The following is a 27485-nucleotide window of genomic DNA, read 5'->3' as shown; positions in this document are numbered from 1 at the left end:
TAGGAAAGAAAATGGCGCCTTAAGCTTACTGAACCCATAATGGGCATTTTCATAGTTTTTCTGACATTTTAAAGACTTGATTATTTCACATCAAAGTCTGTGTACATGTCTTGAGGAGGATGAAGAATGTGTGGGATGGAAAATATATCTCTGGTTCTGCTGCATTGATTTTCGATATAAATAATAATAATTCCTGGCAGCCTTACATTCTTCACAATTTTCTGACAGATGGTTATCAATTAAAAAATCGAGCATGCAAAAGACAGATTCATTGATGATGAAAACACCAACGAGCTCCAGCTCTAGATGTTTATATACCTGAAGTAACATTTCAGCCAAATCTGCAGACATGATTGACCCCCCCCCCCCTCCTCTGTGAATATTCCTCCCCACCTTCACTGTGTTGCAGGCGTTGTCCAAGGAGGCAGCGTCTCCTACATTTGCACTCAGATCATGACCATCGTGGAGCAGGAACAGAGTAAAGTGCTGTGGATTCCAGATGGAGCACCGTAGCACATCTCACCTCATGTCACTCAAAAACATTGGAGGATATATTTTTTTTTTTTTTTAAATCATGGGATCCGCAGTGAATCGGTACATCTAACAGACATCATACTTTTATCCACATATACCAATATCAGCACTGATGATGATGATGATCATGTAATATTCCCACTACAATAGTGATGTACTGTACTACAGATAGATTTGTTTACACTAGTATTTAATACTTGAATGCTTTACTTTCCCTTATATCTAGTAGCACTCCTTTAATCCCACTGTTGGACCACATGAATTCTGCATGGATGCAAACTGAAGACTTTATTCTTGATATGAAGATAGAACGGAGCACTGTGTTCCCTTGTCTATATTTATACATATTCTCCTACCCTTTTAATTTATCTAATCAAATCAAAGATGTTGGTTATGAACTTTTGTTATACAAACGTAGTTGTCTAGTTAATAGGAAGGAGGTTATATTTCCAGGTTATGTTCTTATTTATAGAGGAGAAATTGGGGCAAATTTTGCTTCCTTCACATCGTCTTCTGTTCTGTTTTATTATCTGATGCCACTGCTTTTATCCTCTGACATCATTTCAGTGCTAAAACTAATATTGTGCCAAGCTAAAAAACATTTTGTTAATCACTTTACATTTTTGAATTGATTAACACCAACGACTTCGGGGATGAATCATAGTACAGGTGTGTTAGTTCAACCAGTTTGTCCAGATTGTCTGTTCTTCTAGTTTTGCCAATACTGCTCCTCTTTGTCAAGTGGAATTTTAAGAAGGGATGTATTTTATTTCTGGGTCACGGTTGGCTCTCGACACATTTTACACGCATCCCCTGGATTTTCAGTAGATCACGTCAACATTTCATCTTTGAGTTTGGATGGAAACGCTGAAGGTCAGGTTTTCTCCCAATGAAGGTTAATATTTCTACAAAATTATTAAAAACACCAGTACAGTTAATGGAATGCAAGTCGTCAGTGTTTTCATTTTCTTCTTTCTGTTGAAATGTAGGCTGTGTTCACTTGAATAATTCCCTCCTCTTTTGAGCTGCTTTTGCAAAATAATTCACAAACATGCTGATATTTTATTTATCGATAAGTTGGACCTCAACGATCAATGCACAGTTTGTCCACTAGGAGGAGCCAACCACCACGGAGTATGAAATTGTAAAGTTCTCCTTTTCTTCGTTTTATATCCCAGCTGCTCATCATTCATTAAAAATACTCGTGGTCATTGACTCATTGATGATATATCACATTGTTCAGAGCTCCAGTTTAATGGTGTTGCTCCAATAACTCCAATGAAGTATGTTGGAGATGCCGCTTTAGTTTCATCATTTGAGGAGCATTTATTCTTATAAACACACAGATGTTTCATTCAAAGAGTTAGTTCATTCGCTGCCGGAACGCACATGTTCAGATTTATTTGATCGAATACTCCCTACGATGTGAAGCAAATAGAAGCCTACAACGTGTAACACCTGAATGAAAAGGAGTAACAAGTAGGTCCCTGGTCAGACGTCGGTTTAAAGTCGAGTGTCGCCGTGTGACGCCCGCGACCACGAAGTTACAATCATCAAAAATGGATGAAGCGGCCACTATAAATAACCAAACCTTCCAGATAAGCGTCGACGTGTGCTGTCGATGGCTCCTCCCCCCCCACGACACCTGTAAATCTGCAATGCCATCTTCCAACAAATGGATGTGACAGCGCGGCCGCCGGAGCCCGGAGACGGAGGATCGCACGACTGACTCCTCTGTCCAACCTCACGACGCCGTCGCTTGTGTTCATTGCTTGTTATTGTCCCCCCCCCCGGAACGAGGTTTCCTCCCATGAAGATCGATACCACGCGACCTTTCGTTGCGGAGCCGGAGCGGCGGACCTGCTGAAACGAGGAGGAGCGATCCATCACTCACAATAATAATAATTATTATTATTGTTATTCACTTTCATCCATTAGGGGGGGGCTGTCGGCGGAATCGTGAGTTGTTTTTTTTGGAGAAGTTTGTGCTGATTATTCTTTTTCTTTACGCACAGATACATCCACGCGTAAAGGCGAGTCCGCGAACGCGCGTCATGAGGCGCACGACTGCGTCTCTCTTTTCCTAAGGAAGTTTTTATTCTGAATTGTATCTCTCGCGTCGTTGGTGTGTGTCTGCCGTTCGACTCATCCCGCACGTCCTCTGCTTCCAGCGACGCCGGATGAGAGGTGGTCCACTCGACATGGTTGAGCCTCTGGGGCATCAGGGGGCGCTGGCTGCAGCTCCCCACGGCGCCTGAATCCCACCCGAGTCGTCTGTCTGTCTGGTTGGGGCGGCGGGGGCTGACTGGGGACCACCCCGGGGATAATGCCGAAGAACAGGGAGAGATTCAACCCGGACCCGTCCATCCACATGTCCAAGATGAACGTGATCATCCCGTTTTCGCCCGATGTGCCCTGTGACAGCAACGGCCAGCGGATGTGGTGGGCTTTCCTCGCCTCCTCCATGGTCACTTTCTTTGGGGGCCTCTTCATCATCCTGCTGTGGAGGACCCTCAAGTACCTGTGGACCGTGTGCTGCCACTGCAAAGCTAAAAAGAAGGTAGGCCATGCCAGGTCATTTCATACACCACCCCTCCTCAGGGAAAGTACTTCTTCATCATTGTGTGTGTGTGTGTGTGTGTGTGTGTGTGTGTAACACCCAGTGCGTTACAACAACTTGTCCAGCCAGTTTGATTCATGGAGTCTTAATTAAATGTGACTGTTCTGGACTGATCTTACTGATGGACTAGAATACAGATGAGGGTGTGTATAGGTTCAGTACTCTCTGATTGGGTCATTTCCAAATCAACATAATGGAACAAACAGAAATCATTCAAATAGATTTTGTTGGTTGTATTTGCCCCCAAAACAACAGGTCCAATAACATATCCAGCAAGATTTCTGTCTCCATCAGTGCTGCTGAAAACAATTTAAAGAACAAATTCTGTGTCAAATTGTCTGCCCGGACATGATGTCTCTGCTTTATCTGTGAACATATTGAATTGGAACTACTTTCTGTTGGAGAAAGGGTCCATATGAAAACTGTTTTGTGAATTATTAATCAGAGTCACACGGAAGCTCTGTTATTGGAATGGAGGAAGTTAAGTCTTATTTGTCATTTTGGAGATTTTTAGATATCGATATCGATATTCTATGAAATGTCCCCCGTAACATAGTTTTTCATAATGCTTGTTCCCATCAACAGATTGAGGGGAGCAGCAACATTTGTTTGAGTCCAAAAGTCAGGAGTAGTTTTCCCCACTCAGGACACACGGAGCCTGTCAGCTGCTGCACTACATTGGGATATCCAGTTCTCTCACCCTGTGGTGTGTGTCTGAGTGTCAGTGCAGGGGGTTAACACTCATGCCCCTTTCTAATCCCTAGAAATCATTTTCCTAACATTAAAGGCAGACTGCCACTAGATTTTCTGCTTCACGGTCGCTACGACACCATCTGCCGGAGGCCGCCTGCGGTCCACTGAGCGTTTCATTAGGTTTTGCTTTTTCAGATCTGTAAAATGCATACATTTTTGGGAAAAAGATAAAAGTTTGCATTCTTTCTCATATGATGAAAGAAGATAATGGACGAGGTGATTAAAGGTCCCAAAGATGGAGCGGCTTTCATCTCTCAGACGGGCAGGGTGAAACAGGAGAAATGGCAAATGCTGCACGCAGGGTGGTGCCGACCTTTTGAAGGGAGACATCTGTATCATTTCCATGCTTTGGTCGTTGCTGGTTACAATTAGGTCCGCGGCACTATGATTGACTAATGATTGCTTTAATCAGCTTTTAATCTGCTGATGTATTAATCACTTAGATCCCAGTGGATGTCTGCAAATTACTTAACGCATATATTCAAGTTGTTATGATTAGAAAAATGGAGAATAGCAGCAAATGAACATATTTAAGGAGCGGGAACCAACAAAATGTATTTATTTATTTATTTTGAATTGCAGAATTAAACAACATAATTTTATTATCATCAATAATAATCAGCTTGCATCCGAGGTTTTTAATCTGTAGATTCACAGAAAAGAAAATTAGAAAACAGGTCCACAGTCAAACACTGTTCATATGTGAATAAAAAAGGAGCAGTCAGATTTTTGTTTTGTTCAGATTCTGCCTAGAGAAGCTGGTGCGCTCCACCAACCTGTTGTGCTACTCTGTGGGAGTCAGTCAGGGACGGGTCATCCTTTCACTTCCAATCTGCGCCTCTCTGCCTTCAGCTCTCCTCACAATGATTTCATAACTCCTGTCCTGTTTTCTTTTCTCTCACACCTTTTCTCTCTCATCCGAGAATCAACCTCCCTCAAATTATCAGAAATGCAGTGTCAGGCGCACACGGTATGTGCCATATGAATCTGTATTTTTGTTGCTAAGCAACTAGCAAGCAAAAGGATTTCATTATAAGGGTAAATCTCCGTGTTATGCAGTTGTCTCGGCTGTGAGATTTGTCAGGTTGTGTTGGAGGAACACCTCCCCACCCCCTTCCAGTCTGTGCATGTCATTAGCAGCCCAAACATGGAGCTTTCAGTGCATTCTTTATAGATGGGAGATAATAATCTGTTTCCTCCTGCTGCTTCTGATTTCCAGTTTGTTTTTCCCCTCTGTGGGGTGTTCGCTGCCCCGCTCTGTTCTCGTGTCCCTGAGACTGAGCCTTTGTCGCTGTGGCTCTGTCTTCCCCGTCTGATGGTAATCAATGAAACTCGTTGTTTGGGAGGTTCTGATGAATTACAGCTGTATTGTCTTGTCTGGGAGGACGAGGCCACATATCAAACAGTAGCCTGGTGTTCAAAAGTAGACGTCTCATTGATCAAGCATGTTGACTCACCAACCAGTTACCATGGATGGCAATGTAATGATCACTCTGAACTTGGTCATGAACTTTTTGTACTCTCGCTGTACCCTGCATTGTTCGGAGCATGCTAGACTAGCCGCTAGACATTCTTTATGCACGTCCATAATATGGTGATGTCACCATGTCACGGAAGTATCAGCCAGACTATTGATGAGCCTTTTCAGGAGCTCCAGGAGCAGTGTTGTCTGTCGGGGAGAGGACTTTCAGCTTTTTAACCTTGCAGATTGTTTACATACACAAAACAAACCTGTATAAAAGACTTGCACTTAATGTAAGTCTCTTTGGACAAAAGCATCAGCTAAATGAATGCAATGTATGAAGACATATTTTGCATTATTTCAGCAGTGCTTAACTATGTTGTACTTTGACACGCAAGTCGTCAGTGTCTGCAGGAGAAGATATGGTTGTTAAAATACACAAATAAATACCTGTATCTGCTTAAAGCTATAGTATAGTGTTATAAACACGTATTGCACTTTTATATAGTGCCTTTAAATGCTAAAAAGGGGACTTAAAGTGCTACCAGTGTAATGATGTGATGATTATTTTTTTTAAGGGTATCTTTAGATAGGCAGGTTATGCACAGCCAGGGTGCCTTGTGCATCTTCTGGCTGTGACTCAGAGTCCTTAGATGTGTCAGGTGCATGGCGTGGGTGGGGTGGTTTGTGGATTCAGCGAGAGTCACTCTCGGTGCTTTTAAGTGCCGTTTGAAATATTGTAATTATTAGATGAATGCTCACGATGTGTGAGTCAGAAAGTTGGAATGGCTGAGTGGCGCTGCCGTTGTCGACCTCACGCAGACATGCACAAGGACACACAAACACACAAAATGCCAACAAGTCAAGCAGAGAGAATATTAATGCCTCACAGCATCAATTACATCAGCCATCATGAATAATTTGGAAAATTAACAATATTTGTTCACTGAGTCGGAAAAAAACTTGCATCTGCTGCAAGATTTGAAAATTAAATTCAAGAGCAAGGTGATTTTGTCTCTAACCAGGGGTGCCGGTGGAACACATCACACTAGCCGACGACATCATTTCTTTGATCTCGAGACCCCTCAGCCCTTTCACTGTAGTCTCTGAAATTTAGGTTGTCAGTCTTGGTTATAATATCTGTTTAATTGGCTCTGTAATTAATAAGGGAAGTGTTAGCCGCTCACGTTGCACAATGTAAGCAGCGTGTTCCCGGTTGGCTGCCGTGGCACCATCTGGGATCTCACAGGTCTCAGATTGACACAAATGTTAAACATCTCTACAGTGCCAGAGCCTGCTGCTGCTTCTCAGTCAGAGAGACAAAAGATGCACTTAATGCTGATGCAAGACAGATGGGATTAAAAGATTGAGTTTAATGTAGATCCACAGTATATACAGTATGTATGTTTGCATCTCAATTATTAGTTGCTGTAGATGTAAATAGTCCTTAATCTGTGATTTCCTCAAATGCTATACATATGTATTCTATTGGAAGGACATGAGGCCATGTGTGATGGTCCTTCACACAGCTGAGGGGCAATAGATCAGTTAGTTATGTGACTCAGATATTTCAGGCTTTTTTTTTTTTCCTCCCCTGAGAATGTCTCGATTTATTTTTAATGTGATTTATATAAATTCATTTTTAAATTATTTATTCACTCTTGAAGAAATTGTGTCATGGGCCACATGTTCTATTCTAGTTTAATGTACTCTGCCTGTGAGAAATGAACGTGTTGGATCACGAGAATAGGCTTCCAGAGTTGATCAATGACCCATACTGTCAGTAGAGCTAGATTTAGGCGAGAGAGTGAAACCTAAATTTGGAGGCTCAGACTATTGATCAAAGTGACAAAGAGGACATTTGCTGCCTTAGTGGCCTTAATGAGTACATGTCCTTTGCTGGTGTCTGTTCCCATTAATAATGTATATTGTCTATTTTCATTTTCGCTAAATGTGAATAAGTTTTATGTACGTTTAAAAAAAAATAGCCTTGCAGTTCTTCATCAAACAGAATTTATTTACCATAAATGATTTCTCCATTGGTGAAAAGCAGTGCTAACTCTGCTTTTGCTTGTATTTCTGCCGCTTCTTTTCTACTCTCGAAGTTTAGATTCTAACAGCCAACCTTTACCTGCCGCATCTTGCACTACTACTTTGCAATAGTCAATCACTTGCTGCCTTCAAATTAACTTGTGTTTATCCACCCATTGTAAAAGCCCCCCTCTTGTGGTGTTCATGACCTCGGCTCGGACCTCGACATTTACCCAGTAGTGACGTGTCTTCTGATATTTTTCAGAAATGCCAAAGGCCACTGAAGTTCAATTTTTTTGGGATGAAAAATTGTGTAATAATGACTTATTTTTTGGAGGGAAATGTTGACATCGCTCAACAGTGTTTTCTTTCCCTCTGTTGGCGTCTGTTGCTAGAAGCAGACTGTAACGTTAATATTAGCGTCCATGTTGCGTAGTAGTGGTGCTCTCACGACTTGACCATCTCACTTGAATACCAAGCAAACCGTGTACACGACCTCCCACTTCATATCCATGGGCTGACCTCTAACCTCTTGATAGCTAAAACCCATAGCTTCTTTAAGGATGAATAAAGTCCAGCGGTGGATAGTTTTACCATGTTGATGTGTAGGTGGCTTGCAACTTTTACAAAAGTTAACTCCACATCAACATTATAACTTATTGATTACACTGACTGAATCAAAGTTTTTATAAGTGGGAAGATATTAGAAATTTAAATGTCAAAAAAGGTGTCTTCCTGCACATGACCTTCAGATGAAATAAACTGTCTCAGCCTTTTAAAAAATAATTGGACAGAGGCATCTTACAAATGATTCATCTTTAAAGTCTGCCTTTACTGGCATTTAAAAATCATCATTTTAGATTTGAGGGATAACAGCGTGATGCCAATTAAGAGTACTTAACGGCTATCGCTTCCCTCAACATGGCCTGTGTCACCTCTCGTGGAGGTGCGATGTTGCATAAATACTGTAACTAAGATATAATCAACAGAGATAATCTGTCCTCTGTTTTCCGAAAGAAGAGACTTGGGTGCTCACCGTGCAGGGGAGATGCGTGTTATCGAAATTCCATCTTGCTTGTTTTCTACAAAGTTTTCCCAGAAGGGATATTTAATTTTGAGACTCAAATATGCTTGCTAACCAAATATTTCCACATTGATACTGAATTTGTTTATATGTCTTATGTCTTCTAAAAGTATTGCAGATTTGTTTATTCGAAACAGAATCAACCTGTATCTAACCTGTATACAGGTTAGATACACAGAACAAAGACAGAACATTTTGCATGAATTGTGGCATTATTCCAAAGTGTTTTGGAAAGAAAACAAAAGGATCTCCCACAATTCCCCGACATTTACTTAACTGATGACGTAACAGGCTGCAGACCTTCGTCATGCAAAGGTCATATAGACAAACAGCATTGTTTGTACAGCATATAGTTTGTAGTCTCTCAACCCGCCAATAAGAAGATGACAGAAAAACAAATGAAAACCACAGAGCTTTGCACATATAAAAACAAACATGACATGATGTATATAACATAATTATTCTTGTTATAAATATATATATAATCTATTCCTCTAATAACAGTGAGTTTAACGAACGAATATTATATTGATGTTAAAACATGCATGCATACAATAATCCAGAGTATCTTCACTTTTATCTTTTTTCTAATAATTGTATCATAAGTTTCCCCCGCTGTAGCAACTCTCAGATGTTTGTTTGTTTTAAAATCTCATTGTGGTAATATATTTTAGGGACCTTCAAGCGATCGTTATGCTTCAACCATAATGTTTGTTGTATTGCCAAAAAAGCCAACAAGCTCCAGACGATACACGTGTGAAAGACGCAGCATTATCGTCTGTCACAGCCAGTTTATTGCTATGAAACTAGAAGCCGATAGCTTTATGTTCAGATTAACACTATTTGACAGGCTGACGACTGACAAGGCAAACAGCACGTTCTTTTCCATTTCAGTCTCCAACACGCAGTCTGATCCATTCACCCTGATCCCTATGAAAGGATTCACAAGTGAGATTTGCCTTAAATTCCCCCCAGAGGCTCTGTTTTTTTTTCTCCAAAATGAATGACGTAACCTTGGAGAGTCTCTGGTTTGATTCACGATCTACAATAAATACTGTAAAGGAGCCATTTTATCACAACAAAGTGCAATTCACAGCTAAATAATGGAAACCCCAGTTTCTGTCTGAAAACAGTTCACCTCCCATTTCTACATAGCAGTTTCACAGAATTTTCCCACTCCTGTATCCTGTTGGCTGAGTTCACTACTAAGTGAACTAGACATGTTATCGTGGTGTTATCAGATTAGTGCTGCAGTGCAGGGCTCTGGAGAGACTGTAGGAAATCTAACATGGTCTGCTGGTGGTCTGCTTGTCTCTGACTAATGGCTCTGAACATGATTGAATCTATTTGTGCAGTCAACTATTTGTTAATAGTGATGGTGGTAGAAATCATGTGAAAAATTATTTATGTCTATAAATACTCATTATTTGTGGGCAGTTTTCATGGGGGTACAACCTTAGTGAGTGTACAGTACCGAAACAGACTAATGCACAGGGATGTAATGACAATAACATAAGTAGAGGATCTCATCAGGCGCCTCTATTTCAAGTTAAGGATTTCTGTTATTTTTCCCACCTTTCATCTTCATAAACCTGCTGTCGAACAGATGCTCTTGTCGTCTCATCACCACGGTATAGTCCATAGTTGTGTGTTGCAGAGCATATTCATTCATTCATTACTTCATTTGTGCTGTACCCTCTCTGCTTTACAAAAATGATTTATGGTGGCGTGGAAGCACAACACATGTTGCATAGTTGCACACCAGGATTTTTTTTTTGGAGCTGGCTGCCCTATTGCATGGACAGACAATAGTCCGTCCTGCATCTGGGGAATGTGGCATGCTGAGATCCCCTCGGACTATATCAACTGCATCAACTAATTCTGCATGAGGAGCAGAAAGCCTTCAGAGAGAGTGATGTGTGGCACCATTAAGGTTGGAGGGAGTTGAGAGGATGTCGCAGAGTAAAGAGTCCTCGTCCTGTTGGCCTTGAGGCTGAGGCCTTTTTATACATCAGTGATCATTGCTAACCTCCGCATCCTGTCTTGATTTCCTGCTCTGTGAATCATGCCAGTCCCAGCAGACAGACGGACAAATAGACAGACAGGCAGGCAGGCAGGCAGGCAGGCAGGCAGCCCACTCACTCAGTGGAGCAGAAACACCAGGAGCTCAGTGGCTGCCATGGATACAGTCCTGGAGTCTCTTTGCTGCTCTCACTCTGTGTGTTTACTGTATGCAAGTGTGCATGCATTTGCGTGGGTTCATTTTCAAAGCCTTGAGCCTGGTCGCCATATTAGGAATGCTGCATTTCTGTTCATGAAGTGGTGAGTTTTGGGGTATTGAGCAGTTATTCATGCTGTGTTTTTGCACAGTTGTCATCCACAGTAAGTGATATTCTTTTAAATAAAAAATAAAAAAGACAAGTTTGGGTTTCTGTAGGTGGTTCTCCTTTATGTTCACCAATCAATACAGTTTCTCTCATTAACAATGAATGAAATGACAATGCGGGGGCTGCTTTTCATGACAAACCCACAATCACTTGATGGTTCCCCCTCAGCATTCTTACATCTTCCAGCCAACTGTTTTTGCATTTTTGCAGCTTTACTGTTCCGGTACTTTCACGAACTTTGTTTCCAGATGCTGCAGGCAGCTGTAATTATGTATTTTGTATTTGAATGTATTTATTTTATTAGAGAAAAATTCAAACACACCCAGTTGTGTTCAAGAGCATTTTAACTTTGCAGACCTTTTAACATACACAAAAAAACCTATATAGAGGAGAAAGGATGAATTGAAAAAGCACAATATGTCTCCTTTAATGCTGAAACTGCAAAGCATGTCTTTTCCTGTGCTGAATTTATTACTATTCTGGTCCTTTGTTCCCAGGAACGTCTAAAGGAAAGGTGTGGAAAAAAATAACTTTGTTTTACTTTTAGAGAGTTTATAAAAATGGACCATTTACTGTTCTCTGGTCAGAGTTCCTCACTGTTAAGTTCTCCATTCTTGTCTCTTTCAGGAGGTCCATCGGATCACCACAGTCGATGGCATCAAAAAGGACGGCGCCGCGGCCAGTGAGGTGGGCTGGATGACCTCAGTCAAAGACTGGGCCGGAGTCATGATATCCGCTCAGACGCTGACAGGAAGAGTCCTGGTGAGTTCAAAACTCAGTCATCATCCTTGGTTTAATCTTTGATTGACATCCCGAGCTACTTAAGCCTACGTGGCGCGTGGAGCCCGTCAGTTAAGACATCGGTGGGATGAAGCGTGACAGCTGATCGTTATCATCCCGATGATCTTCATGACAGCTTGGCTTAGGGTTGAACATGTTCATAGTGCGCCTCATGAAAAATGTTTATTATTATAGGGCAAGCAAGAAACCTTGCTCAGGAGGAGCTTGCATCTGACAAACCACAAATCAGGCATGCTGGAATTTTCCTTGAATTTATTGCTGCTTGTCTGAAACGTGAATATACGGTTTTGAAGTGCTTATCTTGCAAGATTATCTCCCAGACAGGGGAGGCAAACGCATCAAAACAAACATCCAGTCAGGGCAACAAAAAGTGGAGATTTAAATGCTGTATTAAGGTCAGACGCCTCATAATGCCCTCACATTGCAGAGGAACAGATCCAGAAGGGAGGGAGGGACCTATACAATTTACCAATTGCATGTGGTCTACAGAAGTGGTTCCCATTGCACATGCTCTGTCTGTCGACATTGTCACGTGCAGATCACACGACCACGTTGACCTCACCAGTTCCTAATTTTGCTGCAACCGGTCCCACAGTGTTGTAAAAGAGAGATTCTAGAGTACGTTATTATTTCACCGGAGTGTTTGATTTGTTAAAAAACACCTGGCAATGTCAGTTGTAAGCCTGGGGAGTGATGAAATGAAACGGGTGTGCCACGCGAAGGCTTGCCGCAGTGCTCATGGCTTGATTCCACTTTCACCCAGTCCCCTAAATGTGGTGCAGCATTTCCAGCTGGCTCAGCGTGTGGAGGTTGTTAATCAAGAATTCTGTTTGGGCACCCACACCCAAGAATTATGGGTGAGGTGGAATATTCATTAGACACTTACTTAATTGTTGCAGGACAAAAACAGGATGAAAGGAGCAATGGACCCTGTTGGAAAGACACGAAGATGGAAGGCTTCTTTGTGAATGCTACTTTAGAATAAACTGTCAAATCTACTTGTAGCTGTAAAGATGTATTTTCCAGTCTACCCCTGTGACAAACACATCACGTCTGACATTCTGGTCATAATGTTTAGTGCTCCTGCTTTTCGTGGATGTAGTCATGTTGATAGGGCGGTGATTAATACCAGGAGTGGAATAAACACTTTCTCTTTTTTTTTTAGCTTTCTGTTTGGGCTAAAAACAGCACATTTTCTCCGTCTTCCTCCAAATGTCATATGAAACTGAGGGCTCAGGCTGAAGTGAACTTGTCCCCACGGCACCTTCTGTTAGTGCATCGTGTGCACAGACGCTATAGTGACGGATAATGGTGACAGCAACATATTGCTCAACGAAGCGTGATGTCCTGCCGTCCTGTGTTTCCTTGCATTTCACTCAAATCACCAATCAACTCAACGCGTGCGTGCGTGCGTGCGTGTGTGTGAGCGAGCAGCTCAAGTGCTCTGTCTCAACGATGGCCGGACACACAACTGTTTAGCGGGAGCTCGTCCGTAACCTTGGCAACTGCAGCTTACCTAGACACAGCAGATGTGTGCGTTTTCCACGTCGGCCTGTTTAGGGGGCACATTAAAGCCTATTTCCAGGCCAGCTGAGAGGGAATTTCACTGGCTAGTAAGAGCTTGTGGTGGCTTAAATGAAAGGCTGAGTGTGTGTCTGTGTGTGTGTGTGTGTGTGTGTGTGTGTGTGTGTGTGTGTGTGAGATATAAATTTATCTGTCTGTTTTTAAGGGTGAACTGCTATTCCCACTTCTTCCGTCACATTATTCTAAAACATAATTTTTTCAAGCAGCCAATTTGCTCTCCATTCTGAAACAGATTTGATATTATTCTCAATACTTTGATTCATTCTCTCTCTCAATCTTTGATAAAGGCCAGTAGCTGGTTTTTAACTTTACGTCTCTTTAAACAATGGCCAGAAATTACAGCTCTTTTCTATGATACACTAACAGTAGTGCATGTAAATCAGTCATCTTATTCATTTTACCAAATTAAATCTTCTTTAATTATTAAGTAGAGATGCTGATGAAGTCAAGGAGAGAATACATCTTATAACTAAAACACTATAGGAGGCTCAGCTGAAGAATGCCTGCTGAATTTTACAGTTTGGATGTAGGTTTATGGATCTTGGATCCCAGCAGACATTTGTTGTTCTTGCCACAGAGTCAATTACTTATATATTGCTCTTTTCTCTTCAAAACATTGGCTGCAAAGGGATTTCCAGAAGGGAGCCAAAGAAGAGGGAATGAAGAAGAAAACACGTAACCAGACAGACAAGAAAACAACATTCTGTTCTGGGTTTGTCTCTAGTTACTTTTGTAAACACCGGGTACAGCATGCGACAAATGTTAATGTTTTATTTTTCTCTTCTTCTACACAAAATTAATTTCTTTCAGGTCTTTTTGTCATTTCAAACTAAAATTAGAATCAACTTGGACAGGTGCAGCATGACACATTTCTACCTAGTGTGACATGGACATGGGATCCCAGCGGCACACTGAGCTGGATGTTTACCTCTCTGGGTGGATGTTGAGTGATTAACAGGTGCAGGCGGCCCCGTGGACGGCCCAGAGGCCCGATCTACATTTGCCCGTCTGGCCTCACATCTCAGCAGATCGTAAAAAGATCAGACCTTGCCTCTGGGTCTATTTGATTAGCAGGGAGGACACTTCCTGACGACCTTTCCGTCTGCAACGGTTTATCTGCTGGAGATCAGCGCTCAAGTCTTCGAGCTCTCAAATAAAACAGAAGTGGCGAGGCTTCGTGTTTACTTTTCAGGTCACAGTGACCCCTCAGATTGGACGGAGCATCCATCTGTCAGTTTATGCATTATTGCGTTTCCCCCAATCACTTTTTGCATCATACAAGACTCCAAAATGTCATCGCGTTACTGTTTGCTCGGGTCAAAACAAACACAAACTCGCTTTGGGGCCTGAGCAGGTGGCCTCAGCTCGTACCTGTGCCGTAAGAAAAAACCCCCAGCAGGTCTCCTGTAATGTCATGCATCTATTTCCCGCTTAGTCGCACTTCCCCTGAGAATCTAATCCTCAAGAGCCTGTTAGATAAAGGGAGCGTGTGATAGAGTGAGCATCTGAGGTTAGTGTATTCAGTGGAAAAGGGTGATTTCTCTTAAATGATGGGATCCTGCTGAGTGACATTTAGCCCGGTTCGAGAGGTCTGTGGTGTGTGTGTGTGTGTGTGTGAGGGTGAGGGGAGGGGTATTACTCTGGCCAGACAAAGGTTTTCTATTAATGGAAGCACAGAACTGCCCTCTGGCACGAATCAGTTTGCATTTCTAAGTCCTGTTGCCGTCACAGGTTAAACAGAGTCAGTGGTGTTAAAATCAGACAGATGAACTGGCTCCTGTTGTTGAATAGGCTGTTTGCTCTTTATTTAAAGGATTCTGACATGTGGATGGTACTATGCATCCTTTTTCATTAAGAAAAAGGAAAATATAGAATTACATTTTTTTTTTTGTTGCCATCTAATGGATCCGAATAAACGATGAGATCGGGGTTGTTAGCCTTGGTGGAGGAATATATATGTATTACTTTTTTGCTCTTAGTGTCCCATCCTGCTGCATCGTATACACTTTTATGTATACATTTTTATTTTTACTCGAGACATACTGCATTAGCTATACGCACAGTTCCTGTTTGCACCGTAACCATGAATGAACAGACAACAAAAAGTTCATCTGGGTTTCATTTGATACTGAAGACATCTAAACGTGATAATTATGATTTGAGCTGCGTGTGACTGTGTCACAGACTGCTGCATCCAACAATTTTTAGTTATATACCGAAACATGAAGGACGCACACTTCAAGCAGCAACTGACCAGGTGTGCGAAGATGAGAAAGTTTGAAGAGTGATTCTTCACACTATTACTTCTTTAACTTTTTGTGTACAAACTATTGCCCTATTGCCCTATTGCCCTTCCCCGCAGTGGGCGACGGGGAAGCTGTGACCGCAGGTACGTTTAACCTGTTCGTCGCTTTGAGTATCGGCAGGTGTCAAACAAAAAGTGGTTGCTGTGTCATCTAGGATTACCGGGGGTCAATGTGTCGAGGAAGTCCTATTGGATGACCGGGTGAAGGAGTTTTCTCCTCTCCTAACTGCTGTCGTGTAGAGGTGGGCCAGAGAGGGCATTTTCATCAGGCATAAGAAACTCCTCCTCTGAGAGAGAGAGGCTTGGTGAGCAGCGGCAGTTGTAGCACTACACGGAAAAGCTTTTTGTCTGATGAGAGAGAGAGAGAGAGAGAGAGAGAGAGAGTACACTTTTGTGGAGACGTGCCCTCTTCTCTCGGAGGTAACTGTGGCGCTGCAGCAGCATAAAATGACCAAAGTGCCATTCACATGCGATGGAGCACTTATCCTTTCCATGACTGAGAATCCAGCTTAGTGCTGCTTTATTGTCACGTATTCGCCAGTGGTCAACTGGGCATGAAAGGATTCGGAGCATTTAGTCTATGTGCCCTTTTCTTGACATTCCCAGTTGACTCTTGGCTTCGGATCAGGATGTCAGTGTTGTTATGTGTAACCGATATTCTACCAACATGCCTGTGGCCTTGTGGCGACGGCGGGGAGGGCGTTCGCCACCTGTGGATTCTGGTGCCAGCGTGATCGTGTGTGACTCTCACTGCGCCCAGTGCGAGAGAGTGAACAATGTGCCAGTGTCACTCGGATCCCCGCCCGCCTAAGTCTGCCGCTATTTTCGGGCGACAGCAGCTGCCAGGCCTGTCTTGTCAGGGCCTTCCAGAGGAAAACAATGTGAGACTAAAGCTAACTACTAATGTTAGGTAATACTACGTCCAACAAGTCCTCCAACTCATACGACGAACTATGTCGTACGTAATAGAGCGATGAAATCGGCGGTTTCCTAAAACGGGGCCTCTGCCAGTGACAGGAGGTACGCCATAGATACTCTTCACCTCAGAGCATTGTGGGGTTTTATTTACTTAGCCGACACATGGTTGATGAGCTTGTAGAGGGTCAGGGGGGTCGTGTACAGGACGACCGCCAGAGGTCTGCGGTCTTTGAAACGACCACATAAGTCGTAATAATACCTGGTAAAACGTATACCTGCGAGAAATCAGCATGTTGGCATGGATCTTGAGATTCGGCTCAAAGCAACACTTGCAGCAGTCGCACCATTCGTTTTGGAGACCGGCGAGTATCAGGTGTGATAATCACCATCTCCCCAGGGGCGGGGGAGAGGAGGCGTTTCTAATTCGGAACTTCTTTCGCACAAGCACCCCGTTGTAGTATAATTAGTTTGGTGGAGTGGCTACATGTTCAGAGAGCAGGGTGAACAGAGGACTGTGGCGATAACGTTCCTCTCATCCCCCTAAATCCAATTCACGAGTGGTATATTATAATAAGAAATCTGCACCCGTCACAAAATTGACTTCAGATTTCATCAAAAATCATTAGCTGCGCAATGACCCGGCAATCACGTGGTCTTCTGAGCTCACCACAACGTTCCCTTTCCTCTCACAGACATAAAGGAGGAAACTCTGTTTATTTTTGCGGCCGGCACTTTGCATCGAAGAGGCTTTTCCTTGGCAAGTTCAGTTTAATTAATTTCCACCACCACTTAGAGAAAATTAATATTTGGAGGTTAATAGATGTTGCTGCAAAAAAAGGGTCACACGGGTTATAAACTTGAAGGCTCGCTTTAAGTCCAGCCCTCGCTCTGTGTGCTGAATTGCGATCAAATTGTCTCCACCGGCGGAATATGAATCCAGTCATATGTAGTAATGTCTGCAATCTATTCTGTGCCACGCGCTGCTGTAGATGTTCCTGCCTCTGAGTTAACGTCTCACGCGACCTGCATCCCCTCAAACCTTAAAAATACATGCGGCTGCTTCGGTTACAGTATGTCCACCTTCCCAGATGCAGAACATGATTTACATTTTAACACAGGATAGGAATTTCCATTTCCATTGTTAGCGCAGGGCAGAGTTTCTCTCCCGCTCCCCTCCTCTCTGAAGAGCTGCCAGAGAGCTGAGTCACAGCTTTTAACTCTAATCAACCGCTTTCATTGGACATCAGAGTTTTATTTATATATGGGTGTGTTTTTTGTCAGTTTCCTTCTTGTTGCAGGCTGATTTTTCTTGTCTTAAAAACACTCAGAGGTGAGTGAATTACGAACTCATATTTCAGCTGAGACAGACTGGGCCAGAGGCTGGGGGAAGACTCTTCCATCCCCTCCCATCCTAAGCTCTTAGGGCCTCACTGTGAGAGTGGTTGGTCTGCTTCCAGGAAGGCTTAAATCATGGATAAGCCACTGTGGGATTTGGGGTTCTACACTGCATGTTTTGATTATGGGCATTTTAATATCTGAACAATGGCGCAGACTGTTATGGAAAAAGTTTAGGTCTGTTTTTCATAATGGAGCGGAACAGGCTGTGTTGGTGTAATGAGAGAAAGTTATAGGCTCAACCTTGTCACATGAAAGAGTTTATAAAGAAACTAAGACAATCACAAATAGACCTTCAATTAGAACAACCAGCATGACGGAGAGAGAGACGCTCCAACGGGCGTGACCCAAAATATTCAAGGATGGCAGCATTGTTTTCACAAGGAGGAGACGCGCTCATAGATCAGATCGCTCACTATATACAGTGACCAGTGTCCGTTTTCAGGCCGGTGGTAGTTACAGTGCAACCTATACAACACGAAACACAAACTGAGCACTTGTATGGATCTGACAAGACAGGATCCAGTTTCTTGGTGCTTTAATTTCCATTATTTTTTAAAATATCTCTGCATAATGGTTATTGGACTGAATGGCCGAGCTACTGACTAATTTTTTTGGCTCCCTTCTGGAAATCCCTTTGCAGCCAATGTTTTGAAGAGAAAAGAGCAATATATAAGTAATTGACTCTGTGGCAAGAACAACAAATGTCTGCTGGGATCCAAGATCCATAAACCTACATCCACACTGTAAAATTCAGCAGGCATTCTTCAGCTGAGCTAAACGAGCATTTTTCGTTTTAACCTTTAATGATAAAACACATACCACTCAAACCACCAACATTATGATAATAATAGATCTATATATACCTCAGAGTTACATTGAGAAAACAATGGAATTGAAGGGCAAACCAAACCATAACAATAAATAAATTATAAAAGTAAACCCAAAAATTAAAGAGAAAATATTAGTCGTCAAGACCATGAAGACACTTCTGTCACAGAAGTATAGAACATGGCAGCAAATGGAACAGAAGGCAAAGAGCAGCAACATGTTACACACTCCTTTTTCCAAGTTGTAATTCAACCAGTATATCAAGTTCAGCAAAAGTAAACACACAAAATGCTTCAAAACAGCAGCATCAGATTTGAATTAGCGGCACTGTAAGCCGATCATCTTTATGCAACTGCGACTGGGCTCATGTACGTGTGCAGTTTTAGTAAATACCACGCTAAAGTGAAAACTTGCACCAAGGCAAACGTCTAAATGATACTTTTGAACAGAAAAATGGAGAATCATCAGCTGGTTGAAGTAATTTGCTGAGTTTGTGAATTTGTTTGTAAAAGTCAAACGTACTTTTTGTGTTATCCTTCATGCAGTTGGAGTTAGATATATTTTTTTTATTTTTTTCCCCTTCATTTTTTGATTCTCAATAGAAACCTGCAGTCACCTGTTACCCCACGCTGCGTTTTCTGAAGTTCACTGAGCGGCACAGATTAGAGCTCGCTGTCTTGATGTTGGGTTTCGGAGTGAATCAGGAAGTGTGAGTTGCCGTGGACGCCCTGCGGACTCTCACCCCAGGCAAACCCCCAATTCTCTGGAGGATACTGACATTTTCCTCTGATGTTCACTGCACTAAGATAAGGAATATGGCTGTTTTTTATGTTCAAATATGTGATTTTATTATCCATAGTTCTATCAATGGCAGTCATGTTGAACACATGACGCATTCAGAGACGGTATTATTTATACTAAATCATAAATCAACCTGCATCAAGCTGTCTCCTACTGTAATTTGGACGGCAGCTGTTGTGAAAGTTCACTGGTTATTTTTGACCTGCTCCTCTTGTGACGTGTGGAAGAGAATATGGTAGTGCTCACAACAACTAACATATGATTGTACACTGAACAAACCACTTTTGTTTTTGCCCCCATTCTTCACGAGCTGAACTCAAAGATCTAAGACTTTTTCTTTGTACACAAAAGGCTTATATCTCTCAAATATTGTTCACAAATCTGTCTAAATCTGTGATAGTGAGCACTTCTCCTTTGCCAAGATAATCCATCCACATCACAGGTCTGGCATATCAAGATGCTGATAAGCCAGCATGATTATTGCACAGGTGTGCCTGAGGCTGGCCACAATAAAAGGCCACTCTAAAATGTGCAGTTTTACTGTATTGGTGGGGTCCGGGGGGGGGTCTGAAAACCAGTCAGTGTCTGGTGTGACCACCATTTGCCTCACGCAGTGCAACACATCTCCTTTGCATAGAGTCGATCATGTTGTTGATTGTGGCCTGTGGAATGCTGGTCCACTCCTCTCCAATGGCTGTGCGAAATTGCTGGACATTGGCAGGACCTGGAACACGCTGTCGTATAGGCCGATACATGGAAGAACTGGGATGTTTCCAGCTTCCAGGAATTGTGTACAGATCCCTGCAACATGGGGCCGTGCATTATCACGCTGCAACATGAGGTGATGGTCGTGGATGAATGGCACAACAATGGGCCTCAGGATCTCGTCACGGTATCTCTGTGCATTCAAAATGCCATCAATAAAATGCACCTGTGTTCGTTGTCCATAACATACGCCTGCCCATACCATAACCCCACCGCCACCATGGGCCACTCGATCCACAACGTTGACATCAGCAAACCGCTCACCCTCACGACGCCATACACGCTGTCTGCCATCTGCCCTGTACAGTGAAAACCGGGATTCATCCATGAAGAGAACACCTCTCCGAAGTGCCAGACGCCATCGAATTTGAGCATTTGCCCACTCAAGTCGGTTACGACGACGAACTGCAGTCAGGTCGAGACCCCGATGAGGACGACAAGCATGCAGATGAGCTTCCCTGAGACGGTTTCTGACAGTTTGTGCAGAAATTCTTTGGTTATGCAAACCGATTGTTGCAGCAGCTGTCCGGGCGGCTGGTCTCAGACAATCTTGGAGGTGAAGATGCTGGATATGGAGGTCCTGGGCCGGTGTGGTAACACGTGGTCTGCGGTTGTGAGGCCGGTTGGATGTCCTGCCAAATTCTCTGAAACGCCATTGGAGACGGCTTATGGTAGAGAAATCAACATTCAATTCACGGGCAACAGCTCTGGTGGACATTCCTGCAGTCAGCAGGCCAAATGCACGCTCCCTCAAAACTTGCGACATCTGTGGCATTGTGCTGTGATAAAACTGCACATTTTAGAGTGGCCTTTTATTGTGGCCAGCCTAAGGCACACCCTGTGCAATAATCATGCCGTCTAATCAACATCTTGATATGGATTATCTCGGCAAAGGAGAAGTGCTCACTAACACACATTTAGACAGATTTGTGAACGATGATTGAGAGAAATAAGCCTTTTGTGTACATAGAAAAAGTCTTAGATCTTTGAGTTCAGCTCATGAAAAATGGGGGCAAAAACAAAAGTGTTGCGTTTATAATTTTATCAGTGTATATTGAAATCTTGAGATATATCCGTAAGTTACACAGTCGAAAGTTCAAAGCATGAAGGAGATTTTTTCCTAACCATAACCAAATAGTTTGGTGTGTCTTCATCTGTTCGAGAGGTACAGTAAATCAGAGCTCATGTTTGCTTTGGCTGCACAAACAAACAGTCCTTTTAGTTTTACAAGCGTTCGGTCTGGTGTGGCTGTAACACAAAGCATAGCATGTGTAAATAATCTAGCCAGAAGCGTTTATTTTATAATGCACATTAGTGTGACATGGCCTCCATTAAATTTCAAGTTGACAAAGACTTAAGAGCGACCTAATATTTGTTCTGGGTGGAAAATTACAGGCTTCTCGTTCCCTCCAAGATGTTTGTCATTGCTTTTGTTTAGGTTTTCGGGCATGGGTAATTATTTTTGGGCTGGTGCCCAGTATCTCCACCTAATAAAAACAGCAAATATATAATTTGCACATTCTTGTGAGGTAGATACTAAGTGACAACTTATTTCCGGGTTGTGCCGTGTCGCTGTAGCCAGTTTGTCTCATGGCAAAAGTGGATACGAAGAGGAACGCTCCACTGCTTCTCATTTACCTAAACTGGTTTATGTAAATCGTCCAGTTCCATTCCCTCAAATGTCAAGATAATTTGCAGTTGGTCCACTGCACAAATTTGACTATCAGACTCCACCAAAAGATATTTCATATATTGTCTTTGTTTTAAAAACCTAGGAACCTGTTGGAAATTAGATTTTTTTTTACTTTTCAATGGTAAAGTATTAAATGTGATTTGTTGATCCATCAATCCATCTTTGCTCAACGGGTTTTATTAGTAAAGGTCTCCGACAAGATATTATTTCCTATTTTAGGCAAAAAAGGCAAACAAAACTCGTGTGAAATGAACAGTTCTAATGATCAAATTATATAATATCATAAACATACACTACATTTTCATTGCTGTAGTTAGTCCTGTGAATTGTGCTGTTGGTTCCCTTTGAAAGTGAATGCATCCACTTTTGGGAATTATGACATTACCACTGAATAGCAGGTCTATCCCTCTGGGATTGATGTCAATTTTGATGGTGATCCCAAAAGATGTTGAAACTGCCGCATGCGGCTCCGCGGGAGGCCTGCAAGACAAAGGAATAAACTGCTTTTATAGAAAAGATGAGTGAGAAATCCTTTAAACCCAACGGTCTGTATGGTGAGTGTGAAAGTCGCAGGCACAGGAGAGAGAAGCCTCATCCCGGGAAACATTCTGAATGATGCAGCACAAGCCTGAATATTGTATTCAGCCGATCCCGACTCCCACTGGGCCTGTAAGGGTTTACAGGGACTCTGAAGAGGAAATTTAACAATTCAATTCGTACTGTACGTTATACTCAAGTGTCTCCCCATGTACAGTGAAACTCATGTATAATTCAGAGCTGAATTAATGAAATGAAATTAATGAAAGTCAAATGAAGCTTTATGATATGAATTTGAATATTTTTGAAACCGAGCCTTCAGACTGAAAAACTGCATTAGCGAGGGTCGGTTGCTTTAGGCACTGGTGAGCCAATGACATATGATCCAGGAAGTCCAGTTGGAGCAACATAGAGGTTTCCAAAGTGTGAGTCACGTCTTCTCAGGTCGGTGAGGAGCTGGTGCTGTGAAAGACGACAGCGTATGTCATAAAAACATCGGGAAGTTATGCTGCTTTCAGACATGCACTGAGGATCGTACAATTTCCTGAAATTTCCCAGAGGGGCAGTTTGTGGGAACACAAATGTCAACAATTGTTGGTCTGGACATATTCTGGAACTTTTCCTGTCAACCCCCTAGTACAATTTCCATGTGAGCCCGTACAGCAGGGAAATCTCTGCGAGCGAGTGGACGCATTGATGACTGCGATCAAAAACAGTCATCGTGTCCTGCCTTCTGCATGCTCTACCCAGACGCTACAGAATGTCCGAACACATTTTTCTGAATTCGTGTCTGATAACGGCTCCAGTTATAAGAGTTTGACCTGTTGAGTTGGTCCACTTAGGCAAAGAAGATCCTTAAAAACCGTTAGCGCCTGATTGCTAACCCCTTCTTAGAGTCGTAACTCAGGCAAATCCGAGGACACGTGATACAATTATTATTTACATTCATCATGACTGGACACTTTAATGTCCACTTCAGGGGATTCTGGAGATCACCACTTCTAAAGAGCCCTCTGTGGCATAGGTGCACTGTGATTCAGTGTCGCTCTCCATTTTTATCTGGCCAGGGGATGACACTGAGCTACTCCTGCCTATAATCCCCTCAGCTCAGAGGTGGGGGGTGAAGCCTCACTATATGCTGAAAGCTCAGAATGTCTCGGGTGTTTCATTATATCCAGAGGGGGAATCACAGTGTCATGCCTAGAAAACCCCCGGAGCAACAGATCGGTCGGAAAGTTTATCAGACGCCTGAACGCTGCAGAGGTTTATAATAACAATGAGGGAGTATTTCACAACTCGAGCAACTTTCCTGGCACAAAGTTCCGAAACATATTTGCGTGACCAAAACAAATTAATGAAACATGTAATTAGATATGATTATAATAACTGTGGTAATGTTTTCTCTCCTCCCTTTCTAAACTGTACGTAACACTGGGTTCAAAGACTTCAGTCTTCTCCTGGTATATATGTGGCCGTGCAGTGGACTAGCCTTCAGTCAGGCCACACCTCCTGCTCCTCCAAATATGGTTACTTTAGTTTCCACAAACCAAGATGGCGCCGGTCAAAATGCTAAACTCAAGGATTGAAATCAGCAGTTCACAAGCCGATCGATGGGTGACGGCCGATCAGTCTAATGTCCTTGATAGGGCAGCCCAGAGGTGGGAGAAATAGCTCTGGCAGGGTCACTGATCCCACCGCCAACAGGCTGACACGGTCTCAGCTCCATGTCCTTCAGCTTCAGCCTCAGTTGTGAATCACGACCAGATTGACAAAGCAGCTTGTGAAGGATCAGAGTGACACACAATGAGCTAAATTTCTTACCACACATGTGTGGGGAATTGTATAATATCTATCACCATCCTTCTGCTGCTGTCGTCAGTGACTGCAGCCCATTATGAAAACGGATTATCTTGTCTGACGATGAGTCATGTCACACTTACTCCTAAGCTGTTATTTAGGTTTTCATTTAGATCTAATGCATTTATATATACTAAATCGAATTACAGTTCTTTGAATGAAGCTGCCTACTCTGATAAATGGAATGAGGACAGTGCATTCAGATCTCATTTTTGTTTATCTGGGTTTAGCCCAAGTCTGACCCCAAGAGCAAAAGGCTTCTTGCCTTGCCAATGATAAGTTTTCTTTCATTGAGTCGGTTTATCAGAGCTTGCTTGTGTAAAACAGCTGGTTGCGATATTGTTCAGGCAATAAAACCAAAACAATAAGCTGAAAGGTGCTACCACTGTTAAGCTTAGGGGAAATCCAAAGTGAAGAACACAGTTATTATGTGAATGAATGGGTTCCTGTCGTTAGTGATTAACCAATGATGCAGTTTTTTTCTAGTGTTTTTTCCTGCCTATGACCATTAATCTGAGTGACACGGCACGAAAAAAGCTTCTTTGCAGTGATTTGGATTGTTTAATAATAATTTCTCATGCGGCCAGATGCCAGCTTTTTATGAAGCACATGCTGGGAAGGTTATATTAAGATCATGCTTGAGGAGGGTACCATCCAAGACCCCATTATTATGCAAGTGTTGTCTTTGCCTGTCGCCACAAGCATGGGGCACATGCAGACACAGCCGTTGAATACAGGTTTGAGCTGAACGGGGACGCAGCTGTCTCTTAAAGGCCCAATCAGTCTCTTTTTGCAACCATATAATTCAAAGTTACAGGTAGAGCCTATATTTGCATGTGTAATTGAACAATTTGACAATAACATTACTCGATTGTGGAGTTGAAGTTGCGTCACGTGTCACAGACGTCCTGTCAGTTGTAACGGACCCTGTGTTCAACGGTCGCGACACCGCAAATGTCTCAAATGTTCATCCAGTGTCTGTGTGTTTCTCGGGGCTGCGGTCCGTCACGTTTATGGCTGTTGTTGTAAACATGCTTATTCGCTGTCATCACCCTGAGCGAAGGATAAACTGTGCAAGAGCCTTGTCAACAAAGTCGAGTTAGTCGGGACAACGACGATGACGAAGGTGACACATTCGATTAAAGGTCCATTGAAAAAAAACATTTTTTAGCTCCTTTATATTTATTAGATGCACACAAACATGAAATCACAATGCATGTAGTTAAATTATCTTGTGGTAAAGTTAATGGATGGGCTAATTACTGCTGATGATTCACTGCCAATACAAAAAATGATTATACACAAAATGAATGGTTACAGACAGATGTGATTTACAAGGCTGGACTGTTCATGTAGTGATGCTTCCTGAATAAAGCATTTGCTGAATAGAATTCATTAACTGAAAAAGAAAGAATTCTGTTGATTCGAACTGAGGAGGAAACTGTAAGCTTCGCAACTTTTTTCACCCTTTAAAAACATGTTAGGTTCCATTAGAAAACATCTGAAGTGAAAACATAAATTGATAGCCATATATCAGTCTGCAATTGCTCTACTCAGCTTCAGGATGGCTCATCTTTTCTCTGCTCTTGTGCACATCTCTATTAAGATGCCTTATTAATCAATGTGGCATTTCAGGCCAGACAGATGCGCTGGCTGGAATTCACCAGGATAGACCTCGGGTCATTTTATTTTGGAAAGCAGCACCGCGCCCCTGGGGAATCTGCTGAGGGTCAGACGGTCCCCCATGAGGAACACTCGGGTTATTTAACTTGCACACGGTTAAATCGAGAGACGCATGAGCTGGATCTGACACACGGGGACAGCGGAGCTCAGACTGGACACTAAACAAAGACGGTCAGTTGACTGCACACACAAATCTCTGGCATCCCACCACTGACAGCTCTGATCCCGCAGCGACCGCGGGCTTTGAGGGAATACGGAACAAACTGACCCCTGGTTCTTTTTCAATCCTGTTTTTAGATACTGTAGCAGCTCACAGAGTAACACAACCACCCACTGCAGAATTTATAAAACATGTTTCTACCTTCGCTGAATATCAATGAGGCCCCGTTTCTTTTAACTACTGCAGCACTGGTATGTTATGCCTACTGCATTCTCATTGAATAAAGATTCTACCGTTGATTCACCATTATTTCATATTTTAAAATCCTCCGCAGGATTTTTAGTACAGTACTTGTTCCCTTTGACAATATAGAAGTGCCCACTTTGTAAACCTTTCTCTCTTTCCCCAACTACAAACAGACTTTTTATTTATTTCTTGGTGAAATACCAGGGAGCGTGAGCTCGCTCCCAACTGTAGGAGTGATTTTTCTGCCCAGGTGACGTTCGTGTTTCTTTGGCAGGTTATTCACACTGGTCGATGAGTCACACGTTAGAAAGAGTGGAGGAGCATGAGTGGGTTCTCTGATGTTTGCTGGTTGACTCCTGACTGCTCGAGACCTGCTAGTGCTAGCTGCCGGGCAGTCTCATATACTGTGAATCATAGATCCGATGATCTCTTGTGAAATGACACCCAGAAGAAGAGTAGTTATCCTTTTTTTTTTTTTTTAAACAAAGTTAGTTTTAGATAACTCTTTTCCGAACGTCTTAACTGGAGATTTCTGAGAAAACCAGTACCTATCTCCAATCGCACCCTGACTTCATGGAACTGGTTTGAACCAGTACTCTCTGGGAGCAGCACATCTGGGGAGTAGTTCATCACAGGCATTCTTTAAGTTGTTTTTCATTCTGATAAGACACTCTCCCTATAATAAGGACGCTCCCTTATCGGACCCTCACAAACTGTTTGATCGTTTCAACTTCATTGAAACTTCAAACAGTCTTAAAACTCAAGGACAACTCCGTTTGTCAGACTCTTCATTTTCGTATTTCCACCACACTTGATGCTTGAGACTTGCTTTGACACACGTGAGATATATGGACTTGTCCTGGATAAGTTTAGACTCACTTTGACAGACTTGACAAACACCTGGGACTTTCTTTCAAATAATTTGCAACTTGACCAGAGGCTTGCTCTGATGGACTAGAGACGTTTTCTCTTGAACACATTGGATTCTTAAGTTTCCTCCCAACTTTCTAATTGGCATCGACAATAAGTGAAAAGTAA

General features: G+C 42.6%; 2 protein-coding genes across 22 annotated transcripts in view; both read left to right on the top strand.

Annotated features, from left to right (window-relative positions):
- The window catches only part of LOC118287079 (disks large homolog 5-like), a 29279-nt gene extending 27802 nt beyond the window's left edge, over positions 1 to 1477 (top strand). For both annotated transcript variants that reach the window (XM_047327770.1, XM_035611846.2), the window contains exon 33: positions 410 to 1477. In XM_047327770.1, the coding sequence (XP_047183726.1) occupies positions 410 to 513 (104 nt within the window). In that variant the 3' untranslated portion in view covers positions 514 to 1477. The remainder of the gene's footprint in view (positions 1 to 409) is intronic.
- A 669-nt stretch (positions 1478 to 2146) lies between these two features.
- The window catches only part of LOC118287080 (calcium-activated potassium channel subunit alpha-1), a 70693-nt gene continuing 45354 nt past the window's right edge, over positions 2147 to 27485 (top strand). For 5 of the 20 annotated variants that reach the window (XM_035611864.2, XM_035611862.2, XM_047327775.1 and 2 more), the window contains exons 1-3: positions 2155 to 2493; positions 2706 to 3094; positions 11499 to 11633. In XM_035611864.2, coding sequence (XP_035467757.1) covers positions 2861 to 3094; positions 11499 to 11633 — 369 coding nt within the window. In that variant the 5' untranslated portion in view covers positions 2155 to 2493; positions 2706 to 2860. Of the gene's footprint in view, positions 2494 to 2705; positions 3095 to 11498; positions 11634 to 27485 lie in introns of all 20 variants that reach the window. The other 15 variants (XM_035611859.2, XM_035611857.2, XM_035611855.2 and 12 more) reach the window with 10 other exon arrangements.

This window comes from Scophthalmus maximus, chromosome 16 (genome assembly GCF_022379125.1).
Source record: "Scophthalmus maximus strain ysfricsl-2021 chromosome 16, ASM2237912v1, whole genome shotgun sequence".
NCBI classification, from domain to species: domain Eukaryota; kingdom Metazoa; phylum Chordata; class Actinopteri; order Pleuronectiformes; family Scophthalmidae; genus Scophthalmus; species Scophthalmus maximus.
This window is presented reverse-complemented; position numbering and strand designations above follow the sequence as displayed.